The 19,972-nt window shown below is 36.3% G+C and overlaps 1 protein-coding gene across 1 annotated transcript; it reads left to right on the forward strand.

Moving 5' to 3' along the window:
* Positions 1-261: 261 nt before the first annotated feature.
* On the forward strand, positions 262-19,358 carry pgap1 (post-GPI attachment to proteins inositol deacylase 1). The gene is made up of 26 exons (XM_082176761.1): positions 262-501; positions 1,104-1,257; positions 1,524-1,699; positions 2,626-2,797; positions 4,536-4,696; positions 4,812-4,864; positions 4,988-5,054; positions 5,683-5,788; positions 5,915-5,973; positions 6,062-6,145; positions 6,624-6,673; positions 6,935-6,986; positions 7,079-7,156; positions 7,327-7,402; positions 8,268-8,341; positions 8,608-8,659; positions 8,746-8,812; positions 8,915-9,020; positions 9,100-9,138; positions 9,224-9,408; positions 9,531-9,761; positions 11,168-11,303; positions 11,550-11,600; positions 11,730-11,944; positions 12,121-12,225; positions 14,636-19,358. The coding sequence occupies exons 1-26, from the start codon at positions 370-372 to the stop codon at positions 14,808-14,810; spliced, it is 2,856 nt and encodes a 951-aa protein (XP_082032887.1). The 5' UTR covers positions 262-369; the 3' UTR covers positions 14,811-19,358.
* Positions 19,359-19,972: the final 614 nt, after the last annotated feature.

Here is a 19,972-nt window from a genome sequence, read left to right on the forward strand (position 1 = left end):
AATCGTGCGATGCAAGCACTATACGTCCCTTCGCCTTAAACTTATTCAAAGTGACGAGATGGACTTCGATTTTCCCCCTCGATTTACGCCTTTCTGCGTTTTAAATAGAGGATAATTTTTTTTCGATGATCCCACTGTTCTCTTGCCATCCCTCCCACTTTCAATTCTGATTGGTCAAACCTAGAACACATTCCCTCTCTCTATTGGCTAACTCTCCTGTCTGCGCCGTGACGTCGTCCCAGGAGCTGCATGACAGGTCCGTGGGTGGTTTCCTATAGGTTCAAACAGACAGTGTGGGTTTACAACGAGGAAAGCGGAGACACGATTACAATGAATTTGTGAATATAATCAAGCTTATTTTGTGGAGACATGAGACTCGCTGTATACGCGTTTTACGGCTTTGCTCTTGGGCTTTTGCTCGTGGGTTTGCGGGAATTATTATTTAGTTTCGAGGAGAATCGATGCAGCATGACATACATGTTCGAGTACCCAGAATACCGAGTGAGTATCATTGCAAATATAGTCTTTATCACTGTTGTTTTCTTGATATGTTTGGTTTGTATTTAGCAAAATGCACCATTTCTTGTACATTAACATTAACTTAATACTTAATAATACTGGCTAAGGCTAGTGTGCACAATTCACTGGCAGGCCATATGCATCAGTTCCTCATACTTGTCATTCTACCTGTTGTTTTGGCAATAATAAACAAACTTAATCAGCCACATCATTCATTACACAATATTTATGGGTAAAACCGTGGTATAAGGGTTCCTCAGTCAAAACAAGCCGAAGACAGTAAGCGTAACATTTCTTTGAATGAAATGACTGTATATTTTGTGTAAACAATATTTACTTCTTAATTGTTTTTTTATTTATTTTTTATTTAGATGTTTACTTATTATGGAGACATAGTACATCTCAAAATGAAGCTCTAAATGTCATACATTCAAACCTGCATCAAAACCTGTACATTAATTTACAGTTTCGTTTGTGTCAGAAGTCCTGTTTCACAACTCGATTTGTCTGTGGTCTTGCATTATTGTCCTCTGGGCGTGAATATTCACAGTCACACCCGTCACTTTGTGCGCGTGCGTTTGCAGCGCGTGCCGCTTCCGAGGCGTGTCGCGCGCCAGTACCCATCATACGGCCTGTATCTGTATGGAGAGGGCGCATATGCTCAGGAGACCAGAGGGCTCAAGCTCACCGGCGCACCTGTGCTCTTCCTGCCTGGGAATGCGGGCAGCTACAAGCAAGGTGAGATGGAACTGTTCTGTCTTCAATATTTCAATCAGCACATCTTGTACACATGTAAGTTATATAAATAGCTTGGCCTTGTTTAATTTGCCTGGGTTTTGACAGCTGGGTGACAGAAAACCTGTTTGTTTGCTCAGTCAATCTTGATCCTCCTACTGACTTTGTCCCGACTCCCAATGCAAATGAAATTTTCAGATTATAAATAGCAAATGGAGGATGTGAGAGCTCATTGCAAAACAAAGATGTTGTTATACTCTCTCTTGCAGCTCGTTCTCTGGGTTCAGTGGCGTTGAGGAAGGCTGAGAACCTGGAGAGAGGGATCCATATGAATGTGTTCACTATTGACTTCAACGAGGAGCTGGTGGCCCTGTACGGGGGCAGTTTGCGTAGACAGACTCAGTTTCTACATGAAAGCATCAAAGCCATCTTGCGCCTTTATAAGGTCAGAGGTCAAGGGGTCCTTTTTACTGTATATATTTTTGTCCCTTTACTTCCACTTTCCTTCCTTAATTTTCTTTATTTCCTTAACTTTTCCATTTCCTTTCTATCATTTTCTGTCCCTTTCTGGCTCTTTTTGAAATTACAGATCACAAATGACAGTATTCTACTCTTTTGTCACACTTTATGCACTGTGGTTTAAGAGCAATAACAGTAATGATCGAATTTATGGACCAGTATCTTTCCAGTATAAGTTTTGGGTTGACCGCACACAAAATATATATGCTTATAAAAGATTACTTGCAGTTTTAGCCATTAAAATGTTATAAGTAACTGAAATAAGCACAAATATTATGGCCTGTCAAAACATCTCCAGGGCCCCAAAAAACACCTCAGACCCCAAAGGGTTAATGTGGCTGGAATATACCACTTTGGCTCAGATTTTTTTGCAATTTTCAGTCTGGAGGAGACAGTGCTTGTTGCCGAAAGTTAGAGTGAGTCTGCAGATTTTGGGAAGTTGGAGTGGACAGATTTCACTGAAAATCACGTACTGTATGATGGGCACAGATTCAGATTTTTAGCTTCAGACTATGATTCCATCCATGTGGAAGATTTAACAAATGTTTGATATTTTGAGCAGATTTTAGAACACCATGCCATTGCCATGCATCTCCTTGCAACCAGGTGCATGTTTGTGTGTGAATTTGTTATGTTGTGAACTACGTGAAAGTCTGGTATGACTATGATTCTCGTTTGTTTAGTGTATGATGCCCAGTTTTTCCCTCTGCAAGTCAGCAAGTGTATGATGCCAGACTTTAAAAGTCATGTAGTATTCCAGCCTTTATTGATTTAGTAATTAAAGCTCACTGCAATTAGTAGATTATCCACATCCAAACCAATGGTCTTTTTACTACATTCTCACGGCTGCAGGACCGTCCAGACCCCCCCACAGGTGTGGTTCTGGTGGGTCACTCCATGGGTGGAGTGGTGGCAAGAGCCTTGTTCACCCTGGCACGCTTCAATCCACGGCTGGTCAGCCTCATCATCACCCAGGCCTCCCCCCACCAGGCACCTGTCCTGTCTGTTGACCCTTATATACTGGGTAGGGGGAAAAAAAATTATACAGACACACATACAGTTGCAATCAAAATGATTTATAAAATGATTATACTGCAAGACATTTTGCCGCTGAGAACAAAATGTTATGAAAACAGTTAAAGAAAAGCATTATAGAAAGTTTATTAATACACATTTGAGTGATTCTTAGAATGTAAAGTTGATGAAAAATTGAAGGAGAAAAAAAAAATCTAATTTGCTCTATACAATCATGTAAAAAATTACAAGAGTCACATTTTGTGCAGAATCTTTTATTATTTATAACCTCCAATAAAGTGCTTAGAAGCTTCTGTCACCTCTCTACTGCGATCTTGGCCCATTCCTCTTTTGAAAAGCTTCCAGATCACTGATAATCTTTGGTTTTCACCATACCACTGCTTTCTTTAAATTCCACCAAATATTTTCAATGAGATGTAAAGACTGTACAGGCCACTCAAGAACATTCTACGACTGATCCCTGAACCAAGCTGAAGTAGATTTGGATGAATATCTAAAATGTTTTTTCCTCCTTTTATCTGGTCATCTTGAAATCCTTTGGCTGTAAATTGAGGGTTTTTCTCAGTTCCTCTGATCAAACATTTTATTCCCCTTATTGTGCTTTTTCTTCAACACCCTCAAAGATTTTCTGGTAAAACAAATTTTAAACTTATGAATAAGGCTGCCAGCTGTGTCTCTAGAAACGTTTAGTGTTTTGGAAATCTTATTGTAGCCATAGACTTTTTAATGTAATAAAAAATTGTTCTCTTAGCTTTTGTGAAAGCTATTTTGACTTTTGCCATATTTGATACTCAACTTTAACACATGCATGGGCTAAATGTATGTATGTGTAGCATTACAGGTTTAATTGTGTTTTACACAATTACACAAACAGCAGTGTTGAATAGGGGCTGAATAATTATGAAATAGCTGTTTTGCACACAAAAAACTCAAAAGCATTACATTGTAAATTAACATTATCACTTTTAATTAGACACTTAACTGTTATAGATGCATTTTTTTAAACTCTGTATCTTAACAAAAGCTTCCATTTGTAAATTATTACAGTCTCCAGAGGGGTTAAATAATTTTGATTGCAACTGTACAGAAAATGTGTTTGAGAGTTTTGAAGGTACACTACTGTTCAAAAGTTTGGGGTGAGGTATTTTTGAAAGAAATTAGTACTTTTATTCTGCAAGGATGCATTAAATGGATAACAATGGACAGTAAAGTCATTTTTATTTTTATAAAAGATATTCTTTTGAAATTTATATTTATCCAAGAATCCCCCCAAAAAAATGTAATGCGGTTTCCACAAAAATATTAAGCAACACAGCTGTTTTCAACATTGATGACAATAATAATAAATGTTTTTTAAGCACAAAATCAGCATATTATAATGATTCCTGAAGGATCATGTGACACTGAAGACTGGAGGAATGATGCTGAAAATTCAGCTTTGCATTACAGGAATAAATTACAATTCAAAATATATTAAAATGGAAAACAATTATTTTTATTTGTAATAATATTTGACAATATTACTGTAATTTTTATCAAATACATGTACCCTTGCTGAACACGAGACTCTTTCAAAAAGATAAAAAAATCTTATCAACCCCAAATCTTTTAACGATAGTGTATTCAGAAGGTATGGACTTGCATAATTGTACTTTTGCTTTCTCAAACAAAAATGTTGATGTAAACATAGTTGGTACGCTAACATCTGAATTGTGTGTCTGTTGTAGAGTTTTACTCCACAGTCAGGAATCGCTGGGCCACAAATGCTGAAGACTTTCGAAATATAACCGTTCTCTCTGTGGGTGGTGGTTACCTTGACTTCCAAGTGCGCTCTGGCTTGACGGCGCTGTCCTGTCCCATTGATGACCTCAATAAGATGTCAGTTGTGGTAGGTCTACCAGCCATTTTCTTTGAGATCTTGCTTTAAAAATTCTCTTTAGTTAACCTAAAGAGATCAACCTGCTTTTTTTATGTCCTTACATGTGTTTTGTAAATTGGTTTAGGTGACTGCAGTTCCTCGAACATGGGTTTCCACGGATCATATTTCCATTGTTTGGTATGTTTTTGTATGCTAACATTGAGCTTAAAAACTGATGCCTAATTATTTTGCTTTTAAGCTACTTAGCTTCTTAACAGCCAGTGAATTTCATTCTTTGTAATTTCAAATGCTTCATACAAGGTGCAAGGAGCTGGTTCTGGCCACAGTTCGGGCGTTCTTCGACCTTATTGAACCTGAAACAGGGCAGGTGAGCACTGTGTGGAATTACTTTTGTGGAATATAAGAATCTGTTTAAGATCTTCTGATCTTACATCCTTACATAACATCACATGAAAAACAAAGGGGAAGTACATTGTATAATTTAGCATTCAAGATTTGACCTCAGATGAATTATTCGGTAAAGCAAAGATTTTAGCAAGAGGTTCCTGCCAGTCCTGTTCTCTTTATTGTAAGTCTAATGAGTCAGATTTCTGAGACTCTCACCCTTTGTCTTTAATGGCTCCCGGAGCCCCCGTCCTATTCTTTGAATAGTTATGCGGATTGGATTAGGACTGGTGACACTCTAGTCTAGAGTCTGGTGTGGGTTCCTATACCTGGATTCTTCATTTTTGCATGCTTTGTTTAAGGTCGTCAGCCAGGTGCTTTGTCTCTGTTTCTAAGCACTGCCTCCTAAGATCTTTACAAACTACAATGTACACAGCCTTAGTTAGTCTTGATGACTACAGCTACCAACAGCTCTTTCTCAATAAAGAATCCTGCTGAAGATACAACCGAGTCTGCTGGTCTTCACGTCTGAGATTCCTACACTGTCCTAAATTAATACCGTGTTAATGTTCGTGTTCAAGTTGTTTTTATTGGCTCATGCTTCTCTTTAGTTTACAGAGAGTCCTGAGAAGCGAATGTCAGTGTTGAACTATCACTTCTTTAGACACCCAGTGCTGCAGCCTGGAGAATTACAGGAAGACCCTGTCACTTTCTCAGGTCTGTGTTTGTGCGAACATATATTTATAGTCTTATCAGTTTTCAACACAGCTGGAAGATAATATCTGAATCTCTGTTACTTCTTACTATTTTTATCCGAATCTATTCATTCATCCATCCTTCCAGCTCCTCCTGAGGCATGGAAGGAGGTCAACACACTCCGTCTGTTCTACACTGCCCCCAAGGTGACAATATGTTTCATCATCTCTGGGAAAATGTATGCCAGCAGCTTCTTTCTGAACATTGCACTGATGTAAACCATCCTCTTGGCAGGAAGCTCAAGTCAAGTACTTCCTGTTTGCTCTCTCCAGTCGAAGGAAGGCCTACAGTCATTTCCATTGCCGCAGTAATAATATGGTGAGGGAGTCCAGCAGCGTCACACTCAGAACCCTTTTTTCCTTTAAATGTATCATTTTGATTTGAATGTCACCAAACATTACAGTGAAATTAAGTCTATTTAAGAGTATTCCTTTGACATTTTTTTAATGTGGTGTCAGCAAAATCTGCAGTATTATTGTGCATTTAAATATAAATTCATGTACAAATTCTAAAAAGTTTTTTTTTTTTTTTTTTTAAAGGTCAAATATTATGAAGCAGAATTTAGTTAAGTATAAATTAAGAAAAGAAACTCGCTTGTTAATTTTGCAAAGTATTTGGATTCTCACTGCTCACACTTGTAAAAAAAAAAAAGAATAAAAAAATTACATATTTTGCAGGAAAATACAGTTTTTCCTTCATGCAGGCTGTGGTCCAAGTATCTGTCATGACTTATGCTGATTGTGAATGTTCTCAAGCATGTTTTGAAGAGCTCTGTTTATTTCTGCATGTTTAACAGGAAATGACCAGCTGGCTGTACGGCTGCACACAAATGAGCGGCTCCATGTGGTGAGTAAAATGAACCAGATGCATTCTAATCCTCTTGTAATTGGAAATGACCAGGGCCCATACAGAATCTGCGCCAGTAATTTCTGCATGTGCATAAAAAAAAAAAAAGCATGTCTTTCACATTTTCATCTGTCTGGTGCATCGCGCACACATGCTGATCCATATCCATACCAGCACTCTGGACTATTGTTGATAATGTATAGTATGTTATATTATTTGCTTTGTAAAGTGTTTCTTTCTCGGTTTTTCCTCATTTTATAGTGTTCAGGCAATAGATCTGTCATCTGAGACAGAGCTCCTTCCAGCCTATAAGGTCAGTCTAGTTTTTCTTACAAATGCAAAAACACAACTTATAATACTTCATTTAAAATAAATTTGATCTATAACCAGTCTGTTCTTTTATAGGCGGTGACAGTGAAAATCAGTGAACTCATGTCGGTCTCTCATCTCATCATTGATGCCTCTAACCCCAGCGGAGGACAGGTTAACTTGCAGTCCACATTATCATGTTCATTATGAAAACTTACATTACATGACAGACCACATTAGTATATCTTTCTTTTTAAAACATGCATAGGTTGATTCATGTCAAAACAATTTGCATGATGAACTATTTAAAGATCCATTCTAAATGCTTGATTGTCTGATTGTAGTTTTTAGTGGAGTGTGAGCTGCAGAGAGAGCAGAGCCTGACTGTCTCAGTGCAAGTGCCTCATACGCTGTCCTTTGGTGAGCCAAAATCACATACATGTATATATTGACATTTTACTTTTAAGGCATTTAGCAGACACTTTCATCCAGAGCAGTGTTTTAGTATTTTTTGTTCCCTTTTTTCTGTAATGACAGCTGCATGAACTCTTTTATTTTTATGCACATTTAAAGTTCCCCTGTTATGGCATTTTTAAGGTTCCTAACTTTGTTTTGGAGGTCTCCTAAAATAGGTTTACATGCATCCAAAGTAAAAAAACAAGAACTGAGACGTCCATTACCACATCTGAATTTCAGCTCTGGAGGCTTACACAGCACTTAGTAACAAGGGCTTCAGTTTTACCATATTATCAATTTGAGCTTGAGGTCCTCATCGTTTGAAAGTGCATACAAAGTGGATTTGACATGTCGACAACACGAACCCTTTCGGGCCTCTACTATAACTACAGTGTTTGATGGCGGGTCTAAGTAGTCGTTGTTCGCTGGCAGCCAATGAAGACCATAGGCTGACATTATGTAAATTTGTTACAGACCTATGTAGATTTGTGCAGGAAGTAAAACTGGATTTACTGACGACTCGTTTCAGGCAGTTCAGAATCGGTTCTTTATTTTGGAAAACAATAACTCATTTATCGTGCACTTTAATCTTTGAAACGTTGCAGACATTTTACATATACAAACAGCTATATTAAACACTACATGAAAGGTAATATCCTAAAACGCATAATAGGGGCATTTTAACTTTAAAATTGGCAGAAAAAAAATAAGCATGTAATAGTCGAATAAAATACAGTGTCAAATACCGTCTTTCTTTCTTACTTTTTAAAACCAAGTAAATTGTGTTTAATGTATGCAAACGCTTTAACCTGAATGTGACTGTTTGCAGGACTGACCGTCAGTGACATCAGCATTAACTCCTCTGGGCTGCTCCATACACTACTGCTACAAGACTTTCATCAGGTGATCACTCACAACATTCCCTGTATTCCTCCTTCCCTGTTAACCTCAGTTTCTCTATAGATTTAATCCCTCTGATTTTTCAAATATTCAGTTTTATACATAGTAGAAGCATTTGTAATGGCTTAAATCCCATAGTAATCTTTATCATTGTAAAGTCTTTTGAGGATAATGTTCCTATTATTAGTAGTAGTAATTGATTATGCATTAAAATGCACTAAAATAAGATACCCCAAAGCAAAAGACAACTCTAGTTTGTGCTCCTTCAGGTTTATCAGGCTTTCAGAATAACGGTCATGAGTCACTGCAAAACCACTAAGGGTAACCAGTTCAGCTTCATTTGCCAGAAATTCAACATGGTGTTTTAAAAGACTCTCGTCTGATACTATACGTGTTGTGTTATACAGACAGACTGCCAAGTGTGTACAGAGTGAGGGTACCTTGGTTTCAAGAAGACTCCTTTGCTATGGCAAGGTAAAATAATCAGTCAGCTTTCTTCATCTCACCGCAGCTCTCTTTTTGCATCAGAGTAGAGATGATTGTGTCTTTTAAAACTCTTAATGTTTTCAATCCAAGTATTCCTTCGGTATCTGAGATCTACAGCATGCTTCACACCAGCCGCCCAGACAACACCTCCAGTGCCCTCCTGCAGCTCCACACTGCCCCCAACTGCCAATACAAGGTATTTCATCCACATCCTTTGTTTTCCTCACAGGTAAACCTACCAGTAAGACAACTAACATTGTCTTGTTTTTCTACAGGTGTCTATTCGGACTTCGTTTCCAAAAGTGCTTGGGCAGGTGTGCTTACATTGTGGTATTTCATTTGCCAATTTTAACTTTGAACCCAGAGTCTCGTATTCAAAACAAAATCGTTGTTCTTTAGATTCTACGTTTCTGTGGTCCAGTTCTGCCTGTCTACTCAGCTGTAGTGCTTCTTCTGATGATCAGGGCTCAGCTGAGCTCCATCAAAAGATTGGGGCATCCTGTTGGAATGCAAGAAGCCATGAGTAAATCATTACAGGTCCACAAACTGGAACTACCTGTCCTCCTGCTGCTGCTGCTGCTCAGGTGAGTCTTCACACAGTGTCTATCTGCTGTATTTGAATGCGGATTCTATTTTTCTGCAAAACATAGGAGCCTAGTCAGGCAGTGCTCCCGTTTTAATCTTTTCGAGGGGTTTTCTGCTATAGGCAGAGCTGGTTTCATGATGTCTGGTCCTCTCTGGGTCTTCCTGGGGTGGATACTCTTCCTCTAAACTCTGTGGAAAGCATATCCCAGGATCCAAAAGCCTCTATGCAGGAATGGCCTCGTCTGGTATCCCCACTGCTCTGTGTGCTCGGTGCAGCCATTGCATTCTGGGGTAGCACAGTCCTCAGAGTGTCTGTCTACTTCCTGTCCTTTTTTCTTGCTCCACTGCACAGGTGAAAATCATTTTAATAATTGCTTTGTAGTAGGTTCTCTAAAATAAATAGATGTTTTGCATGAATTAAGTTTTATGTTTTGATCTAAATCCACAAACAAAAATAAACACATTTGTCATTCTGTGAGCTCAACAATGCATTTATCTAAATGTTAAAATGTTTCTCATTTATACACTACTCTTTAAAAGTTTAGGGCCAGTAAGATAAAAAAAAAATTGAAGAAATGAATACTGTTATCCTTCATGGATACATTAAATTGTTTCAAACAAATGCTCTTACAAAGAATCCTAAAAAAAGAAAAAGAATCAAATTCTTGAAAAAAAGCACCAATATTTTAAGCAGAACAACTGTTTTCAACATTGATAATATTAAGAAATGATTCATAAGCATCAAATCAGCATATTTGAATTTCTGAAGGATCATGTGACACTGAAGACTGGAGTAATGATGCTGAAAAATCAGCTTTGCATTTAAAACATAGTAAATAGAATTTTTAAATTGTAATAAAATTGTGCGATGTTACTATTTTATATTGTAAAATAATATTATTTTACTGTATTTTTTATCAAATAAATGCAGCCTTGCTGGGCAAAAGAGACTCTCAAGAACCTTACTGACACCCTTCAAATGCACATGCAAGAAGGTTTTTTTTTTTTTACATGACTGTATCTTGAGGTGTCTATAAATCCTAAAGGGGTCATCGGATGGTTGGGTAAAACAACACCCTTTTTACCTCCTCAAAAACAGCTCTGTTCACAGCGACGCGTTTCGGTGCATGTCTCTTTAAATGATAATGAGCAACTGCTTACCCCACCCCTCTCTTCCATGGGGCGTGTCGACACAAGACACCTGCCCTGGTGGACGGTATACAAATGGCTGAGGGCGGAAATATGCTAATACGGGACAGTCCTTCAGAGGTTGTGGGCGGAGCATGAGCAATGACATAATATTGCTCAGAAAGTCCAAACTGGATGGATTTTTTTCATTGTATGGTGGTTGTGTCCACACACTGCAAGACACATTTATATGTAAATTTTGCATCCGATGACCCATTTTAAGTTTTCGTTAATACATTTATATTGACATATTGCCGTTTCAGCGTTGTTTGTAGGACATAAAATAAACAGCTTTCCTTATATATATATATATATATATATATATATATATATATATATATATATATATATATATATATATATATATACACTATGCACTATGTATTTTGATCTAAAATCTTGATGCTGAATTAAAAAATAGAAAAAGCATTATGTATGTTATAACAATGTCCCTGATGCAGTTAATAGCTGAAATTGTTCATTTTCTGCCATAGAAACTAGTTGCCAACTTGCTGGTCTTTCCAGAAATATTTCCACAAATGATGTGTGTAACACCGTGTTTGTTTGCAGACCTTCAGTGTCCCGGGACTGTGGCACGCTTCGTCTTCATACTCAGATTCTCCTGATAGTCTCTCTGAGTGTGCTTGGAGGCGTCACCTGTGGAGCGCTGGCTCTTATGGTCTCCACTCTTCTCCACCTCTACAGAGTGAGTGATCTGTCCTCCCTTCCTTAGTTTCATACCTACTTCATATAAAGTAGGTTAGGGTTGGTAAGATAAATCATTATTCTAATTTTTTTTTACCTCAAGTTGGATGCTTGACTTAAGAAATTATTCCTGCTGATGCCTGTAATAGTTATTAAAATCTTTCTCTTTCTTAATCTCTAATCTCTCTTAATTAACAATTGTCTTCATAATGAGTTTAGTCTCCTGTGATTGTCTGTCTTTGTCCAGGTGCTTAAATTACAGATGACAGAGAGATCACTGAGCCACATGTTGAACCTGGTATAAAGGCCTTATTTTACATAATTTATCTATCTATCTATCTATCTTTCTTTCTTTCTTTTTTTTTTTATTACTCTAGTTGGCTCACAATACCTGTAATTTCTAAATGTTTTGTTCCCGTGAAACCAGGCGCCCCAGAAAGTTTCACAAAACACAGAAAATGGTTTTCATGGCAGTGACTCTCACAGCAAGAGTAAAGAATGTAACGGCAGCCCTTTACTGTCAGAATCAGTGCTACAAGACGTCAGAGATGATCTGGAGCTCCACTTTAGTTTGTCCACAATGCTTACTCTTACCATGATGTTCAGCGCCCCTTCCCTTATCCACTGGAAGAACAATCTCAGGTAACAGTAATTTAAGGTGCAAGTTGATTAGAAATTTCAGAATTTTTGATACAAGTTACTAAGTAGTGCAAGTAAAGTCCTAGAAGAGAGAAAATGCCTTGAAGGTGAAGAGAAAGTATTCTATTGCCAAAGACCTGTAGGAGTTTTTAATTTAAACGTGTTTGTGTCTTGTTCAGATATTGGGTTCATTTGGATCCTGACCCCTGTTGGCCTCACATTGTGCCCCTGCTCATCAGCTCTGTACTGCTCATCAACTGTAACACAGATACACTCCTCCGCAGGTTTGTGTGCATTTCTCACAGAATTAGTCATGTAATTTTACATAAGTTAAAATCACAATGTTCATTACTGACACACTCTTTAGGAAGCTTAATATGGCCATATTAAAGAGCATTTAAAATCATCTCAATATTTATGATGTTGCTTAAAGGCACAATATGTAAGATTTTTGGGTTAAAATAACCACTAGAACAATGTTATATATTTTGTTGACTTCTATACCTGCATTATCCTAAATGTTTCCAACAATGTTTAAATCCTGAGAAATCAGCTATTTTAACCAGTGTGACAGCCCTTGTCATTGCGTCACCTGTCAACGACGTCATATCTGCGTTACCCTCGTTTTCCAGTTTCACTTCCATAGAAACCATGGAAACAACAAAGATGCTTTAATATATTATGTGTTTTATTAGACAGGTGAGCAACTGTTTGGATACCTGTATCGACTGAAAATTAATAATTGTTGTATAGCTCGTATAGCTCAACACGTTTGTTTGAATCTCTTGTTTTCTTGAATTACTACGAGAAAGATGTTTGTACCATGCCTCACATAGCATAATCAGAAAGAGCTTTATTTGCAGTAACAGTAATACAGCATTTTCTCCACCATACAATATATTTGAAAATTAATGCAATTTTTCAACACAAATCATCCAGCTTTTATTAATATATTTTAATATCGATCTAGCTTACTGCAATGTGCAACAAGTGTCTCAAACCAGCCACCGAGTGAACGCACAGAGCACACATTAAAACAACTTTCAACACACTCATACTTATTTTTAGTATGATAGTTTTGACCAAGTAAAACATTTCTACATTACCCCACAGTTTTAATTTGTCGGATAAAGTGACCTGTATGAGTAGCAATTCAGCTGCTTCAATTTCAGGGAAGGAGGCGGACATTAAACGTAACTTTAATCATAAAATAAACATAAGCAACAAACCGAAAGGGCCGACTGCGGCAGACAAGCATAATAAAAACAGCAACGTAAAATTTCCCTGGCTCTCTTCTTCACCCTGCGTCATACCACAGTAACATTAATACAACTTTAATACTTTAGCTCAGATTGCTTTCTGTCGGCTGTGGAGGTGAAGACGACAACTCCCATGATTCCACACTCATTCACCGCTTCATCACCTTTGTTATTGTTGTGAATAAGCAACCTCTAGCAGTGAAACTTACTTACTGTGCCTTTAAGTATAATTCAAAATCATCACAAATATGTAGTGAATACATATGAAGACTTCAGATGCAAAAGCCTCTAAGTGCCATCTGAAATTTCCTTCTAAAATTAGCTCTTTTTTTTTATCAAGCTTGTATATTTAAGTTCAGTAATTTCACTTTAATGACAATTAATAGGTCATTTTCATTGCCATTAAAGTCAACTGAACATAAACATGCAAGCTTAATAAAAATGATCATTCTAGAAGAAAATTTCAGATGGCACTTAGAGGCTTTTGCATCTGAAGTCTTCATATACAGTACTGTGCAAAAAAATGGTTTTTAGCCAGTTATTTATATATTTTGCTGTTGTGTGTCAGTAGAAAATATCAGTTTACATTTCCAAACATTACTTTTATTATTAATTGTAATAATCCAGTGAGATGTTTGTATGCACAAGGAGCCTGACAACAGGCAGTAGGTTTCTTCAAGCGTCTTGGAGACGTTGCCGCAGTTCTTCTGGGTTTAGTCTGTCAGTTTTTTTCTGTTTCTTTATGTAATCCCAGATGATCTCTGTGTGGAGCATACCAGCTGTTGTCAGGCTCCTTGTGCATACAAAAATCTCACTGGATTATTACAATATATCGCTAAAGGAATGTTTGGAAATGTACCGGTAAACTGATATTTCCTACTGACAAACTACAGCAAAATATATAAATAACTGGCTTAAACCCTTTTTTTTTTTTTAAATACTAACGTGCCTAAGACTTTTGCACAGTACTGTATATAGACAGTATATTAAATATACAGTATATACAAACAGACATACACGCACACTACTGTTTGAAAGAAGTCTATGCTCACTAAGGCTGCATTTATTTGATAAAAAATACAGTAAAACAGGATTGTAAAATAGTAGTAACTGTTCTTGTGATGGCAAAGCTTAAGCATCACAATGATCCTTCAGAAATCATTCTAATATGCTGATTTGGTGCTTAAGAATTTTTTTTTATATATTATCAATGTTGAAAACGTTTTCGCTGCTTAATTTTTGTAGAAGAAGCCATGATACATTTGTCAGGATTCTTTCATGGAATGTCCAAAAGAACAGCATTTATTTGAAATCAAATGCCTTTACTGTATCTTTTGATCAATTTAATGCATCCTTTCTGAATAAAAGTATTAATTTCTTTCTTACAAAAAAAAGTTAAAACAAGGCTGTGTCTGTATTTACACTTTTATTACAGCAAACTGATGCTTAATCTGATGCTCCATCTACTGAAACTGATGCTTAATCTGATGCTCCATCTACTGCTGCCGCTGTGTGTGGGAATGCTGGCTTTTTGTCCGCTGCACATTTACAGAGTCACTTACTTCTTGTCCGCAGCACTTACCCTCTTGGTCTGTTCTTGTTTCTTTTGACCTCCCAACAAACTTTAAAATGTGAGTATGCATTGAGATTAGAACAAGACTTGAGTTTTGTATAAATTTAGACCAGACCAGATCAGACCAAAACAGCCTTATAACCCTGTGTGTATTCATTGGGATCACATGGACTTGTGACATCAGTGGACCAGCACATCCAGAGTTATGTGATTTGTCATATGTCATCATTTGTAGTTTCTTGACAGGGTATTACATTTGTTAATGATGGTATGTCTGTATTCATGAGCAATACCTCTTGTCCATAAGGCTAGTTTTCCAGACACATTTTAAGCCTAGGCCTTAACCAGTGGTGGATTTAGGCATAGGCGACTTGGGCAACTGCCCAGGCCGGTATCTTGCCGGGGGGCAGCAAGGGGCGCCCTTGCAAAACCAAAAAAATGGAATGTGTGATCGGGTTTTTACCGCTCGTTTTCACATCACATCAATTATATCATGCCACTAACCTCAATAACTATAGCCACTAGATGGCTGCAGATGATTACTTAATGGGTTTTCATTTAGATTTATGTTTAGACATTATAAAATCATTATAACAATAAAAAAAATTGTCAAAGTTTAGCATTTTTTTGCAATTGTCACAATATTACAGTCAAACCTGAGCATGCTATTTAATCAGTGTCTGGGAAGCTAGCCTGTACTGGTGTGTGTTTCGGAGGTGGTGAGAGTGTGTTGTTCTGATTTAGTGTTAATTCTTAAAGTCAACATGAAATCATAATTGATAGGGATACACAATATATCAGTAAAAAAATTATATCTGTAAACAGATATGGTAAAGTTTTTATTTATTTATCAGCATCTGATGACATTGGATATTTAATTTTGCTTCTCATTTCCCCTATTATTAAATTTAGATTACCTTTGCTGTCATCTAAAAACTCACTTAATACATCTTCAAAAACACTAATATTTTAATAACGCTGTTAAATGCAATCTTTATGAAATTTAAAACCTACATTATAATATTGTGATGCCTAAATTCACAGGTAGCATTTAAAAATATTTGTTTTCTGTTTTTAGTTATTTATTTATAATTTATAATATTATTAGCCAAGTAACGGTTATCGGCCATAATGTAATAATCGATTATCTGTATCACCCGGATTTTGAAAAAAGGTGCCCTAATAACTTACCCGGGTTACTTCCTGTTCGTGTGCATAAATCATCAGTGCTCCTTATTCCAAAGAAAAAAAAAAAATCTTTATATAAATCTTGAGAAACAGATCAGTAAGAACATCTACATTCGCTCCAGAATGTTAATTCTTTTATTTTACTTCAAATTCAGCTAATTGTAGTGTGGATAGTAACTGAAAAGTTCACAGTGAATGTGTTGTAAAACCTTTAGAAACGTTTTGTTCACTTACACTAATGTTATCACTTTTTAAATGAGACTTTTCTTTTTTCAGTTGACGGTGAGAAGCATTTTCTTCAATTCTGATTCACAGTAATCAAAATATTGTGTCATATCATATAGAACTATTTTGAAGTTTGGCAAGGGAAAATGCTTTTACTATTCATTCCAGCCCCTGTTAACCAATCGATTTTTACAAATGTTTCTGTCAATGCGTTTTATGGAAATCTTCACTTCATTCTTTAGTCAATTTATTTCCAGTTTCATCTCATACATAATTTTAAAAATGTCACATTACAGAAGTAAAATGAGTTCGATTGCGAATGCTTTTTCATGTTGACTTTAAGGGTGTAAAAGCAGCTTTAGGTGTTTGTTCCGCTTTTCTGCAATTCACATGTCTGTTTGTGAGAATGATCGGATCTCTGCCTGTTCTATCTTCGATCTGTCATTTCTGCCTTAAACCATTTAGCTTAGAAATGCACATGTAATGCCTGTAAATTCTGAAATATCTCAGATCTGTTCGTATTAACACGCCTTTTTTAATTATTATAATTTTTTTTGCATTAGCTAAAGCTGTAAAGCAAGAAACATAACATAGGTGCAATCACAGAACTGGACAGACGAGCAATATGATGATTTTATATCAGCATCAATGTGCACAATTTGTGGTGTTAAAGAGACATCATAGTTACATTTATGGTTATAGAGCAGACTCATAACCTGAGACGAATTATTAGAAACACTGCCACAGTCACAGTAGCCATGAGATTGTTGCTGTCTGAATAGCTTTTTTTACTGTAATGTTTGAAGAATGCTGTTGATGGTCTGTGTTCCTCACACACTGCTCAGCAGCGTCCATCTGCTCTTTCATCATTTGATCTGCTCATGATTCAGGATCGCTTACCTGAGAGCTGAAAAGATACTTTGTCATCCTGAATCAAATGAGAGAAACGGTGCCTTTCTTGTAATATGCCCCTGCTTCTCTGATACCGATTTGCAATTTAACCTTCTCGTCATTGAGGACGGATGTTGAGGATATTTGTCAGTCCATCCAAGTAGTCTGATATTTAAATCAGATGTCCTTCTCTCACAGGATGTACTTGACCAAAAAAAAATACTCCAATGGCACGGAATTGTGTCCTCTGCACTGTGAATGTACGAGTGTGTGTGTATTTGAGATGTTTTGCAGTGAGCTTTGATGTGTGTTGTCTTTTTTATGGTACTGTAACTGTATGTTGCAATCTTGCTCTGCCTCATGCTAAATTTAAGCTGTTTTTGTGGTGAAAGTCTGAAAGGATGCCTTTTTTCTATCAGTATGATTGTGACTGATCGTTTTCATCGATGTTCACTGTGATGTGCCACGATATTTTGAGGCCAGGATCTGATTTTATGTCTCGAAGCGAGGACTGCTTATTTAGGGCCAGATCTGTCCTGGTCATGTAGTGAGTACACTCACCGTCTGCAATGAAGCCAAACAGATCCAACAGAAACTCTTTAACTCTGCAGCAATGACAGCAATGTTTGTATTGATGCTAGTGAGGCTTCTGCTGAGTGAAATTTAATGAAGAACTTGCATAAACTTATTTTGTTTAATAGAGTGTTGTGTGATATGTTATGTGATTTAATATTAACAGGTCAATGTTAATTGTAAAGACAGGAATTCCCCACAGGAAATTTTCAAAGTTTGGGTTCGATTAGATAACTTAATTTTAGTTCATCAAAAGTGATAAAATATTTTTCAAATGCTTTTCTTTTTAACTTTATATAATGAATCCTGAAAAAAAAAAATCACGGTTTCCACAAAATATTAATTGGCACAACCTTTTTCAACATTGGTCAACATTAAAATAATTTCTGAAGGATCATGTAACATTGAGGACTAGAATAACGGCTACTGAAAATTCATGTAAATTAATTACATATTAAAATAAAAAAATATTTCACAATATTACGGTATTTCTGATCACATAAATGCCGCTTTGGTGACCAATATCCTACTGACCCCTAAAGATTAAATGGAATAGATTAAAACTAACGTTTGAGATTTGAATTTAAAAATGTAATGTTAAAATTGATTGACAATTAAAAATTGAAATATAAAGCAAAAAAAAAAACTAAATGTTCAGTATAACATTATATTTTTATTTTTATATCAGTCGAACAATAATCAACCTTTAAAAACAAATGTGATACAAAAGCCTACAAGCCTGAACATCCCACAGTCATGTTCTGTGTGAGAAACACAAATTCAGTATTTCTGTTAGTTTTGAGTGGGGTCTCTGATGGGCTTCAAGTTTAGCTGTGACTGTTTTGACTTTTTTTTTATAAAATGCAGCTCACTGCCTCATGAACCTAAATACTGTTTTGCTTTAATATAGTTGCAGTGACTCACTCATTACAGTGACTCGTCTGTTTTATATAATGGAGAGGTTTAAATCTGTATTGTAAGGAGTTGATATTACTTGTCTCACTTGAAAGCTGAATAAGTATTTACATTTGTAATATTTTTAAATGAAAGCATAAATCAGCAGTTGTAAATTGCTCACTAAAACATAATATTACAAAATATTTACTAAGAGATGTAGAAGGTAATACAAGTGATTATAGTGCTGTTTTGCTTTGTTTGTGCTGCTTTTGTAATGAATATATTTCACTCATGTGCGGTAACTAAACTGTAAGAGAGTGTAAATAAACATTTGTCAATGCCTCTTTTATACTGATCTGTGATGAAGCACTGTCTGTTAGCACATGCATGCTAACATATTAGCACTTCTACTGGCGGTCGGGATTTAACATCATTGGCTTACACCTGTTTGGTCAAACAGCAGCGTCACTGTGATTGGCTGTGATCATTGTTTTCTTAATATGGTGATTATTATAATTATTCATGCTTATTTCTGGAGCATCTTTTATTGTTATTTAATATACAGACATGCTAGAAAGTGTCAGATGTTGTGCACCTGTTTTGTAATGAAATTTGTTACAGACTGCAGGATAAGAAGGTATTTGCATATTTAATTATTTGTATATGGTGAAATGACAAACTGAACATTCTCAGGTTGTGAATGTGTTGTGGAGTCAATGGCTAATAGTGTTTATATATCTTAATGTTATTTTACCCAAAAATACGTGCAATTTGAGCACTACTGCAGTTCCAATAAAATCGTTTACGGAGAGTTGGTTCTCAAGTTTATTGAACATTGTGTGTGTGGTTGTGATCACTTTTTTTCTTTTTCTTTTTTTCCCCTTAGATCTAAGAAAAGCCACATGAGTCATACCAATTTATTTTGTTGTGTAGCAAATTAGCTCAAAAGGGAAACATGAATAATTAATAAACGTGTTAAATAACTTGTTATAATTAATTATAATTATTTGGATCAGTTAATCAAATTATCTTGATGTGTAGCTGAATAAATATTACAACAATCAATCTGTTCGTCCAGCGAACACTCAGTATTGATCGTCTATCAACTCTCAGAAAGGATAGTTTTCGTGGCCACAGAAAATAACTCTTTCTTAGCATAGCTTCGCATCGTTAAAGGGACATTTATTTTAAAAGCAGGGACCAGAATAAAAACTCATGTGAAATGTGCACAAAAGTTTTATTTAACTAAATCATAAACGCATTACTAATCTAAAACACATCCACACAATCACGCATACATGGGTAAAATGTAAAGTGAAAGTAAATGAAGCTATGGAAAAGAGTCATTTAAAGGGATGGTTCCGAGTAAAATCAACCTATAGGGTCCTTTGCACCATGACCTCGAGCCAAACACCCCCCCCAGAA

This window comes from Leuciscus leuciscus (assembly GCF_965113295.1).
Source record: "Leuciscus leuciscus genome assembly, chromosome: 7".
NCBI lineage: Eukaryota > Metazoa > Chordata > Actinopteri > Cypriniformes > Leuciscidae > Leuciscus > Leuciscus leuciscus.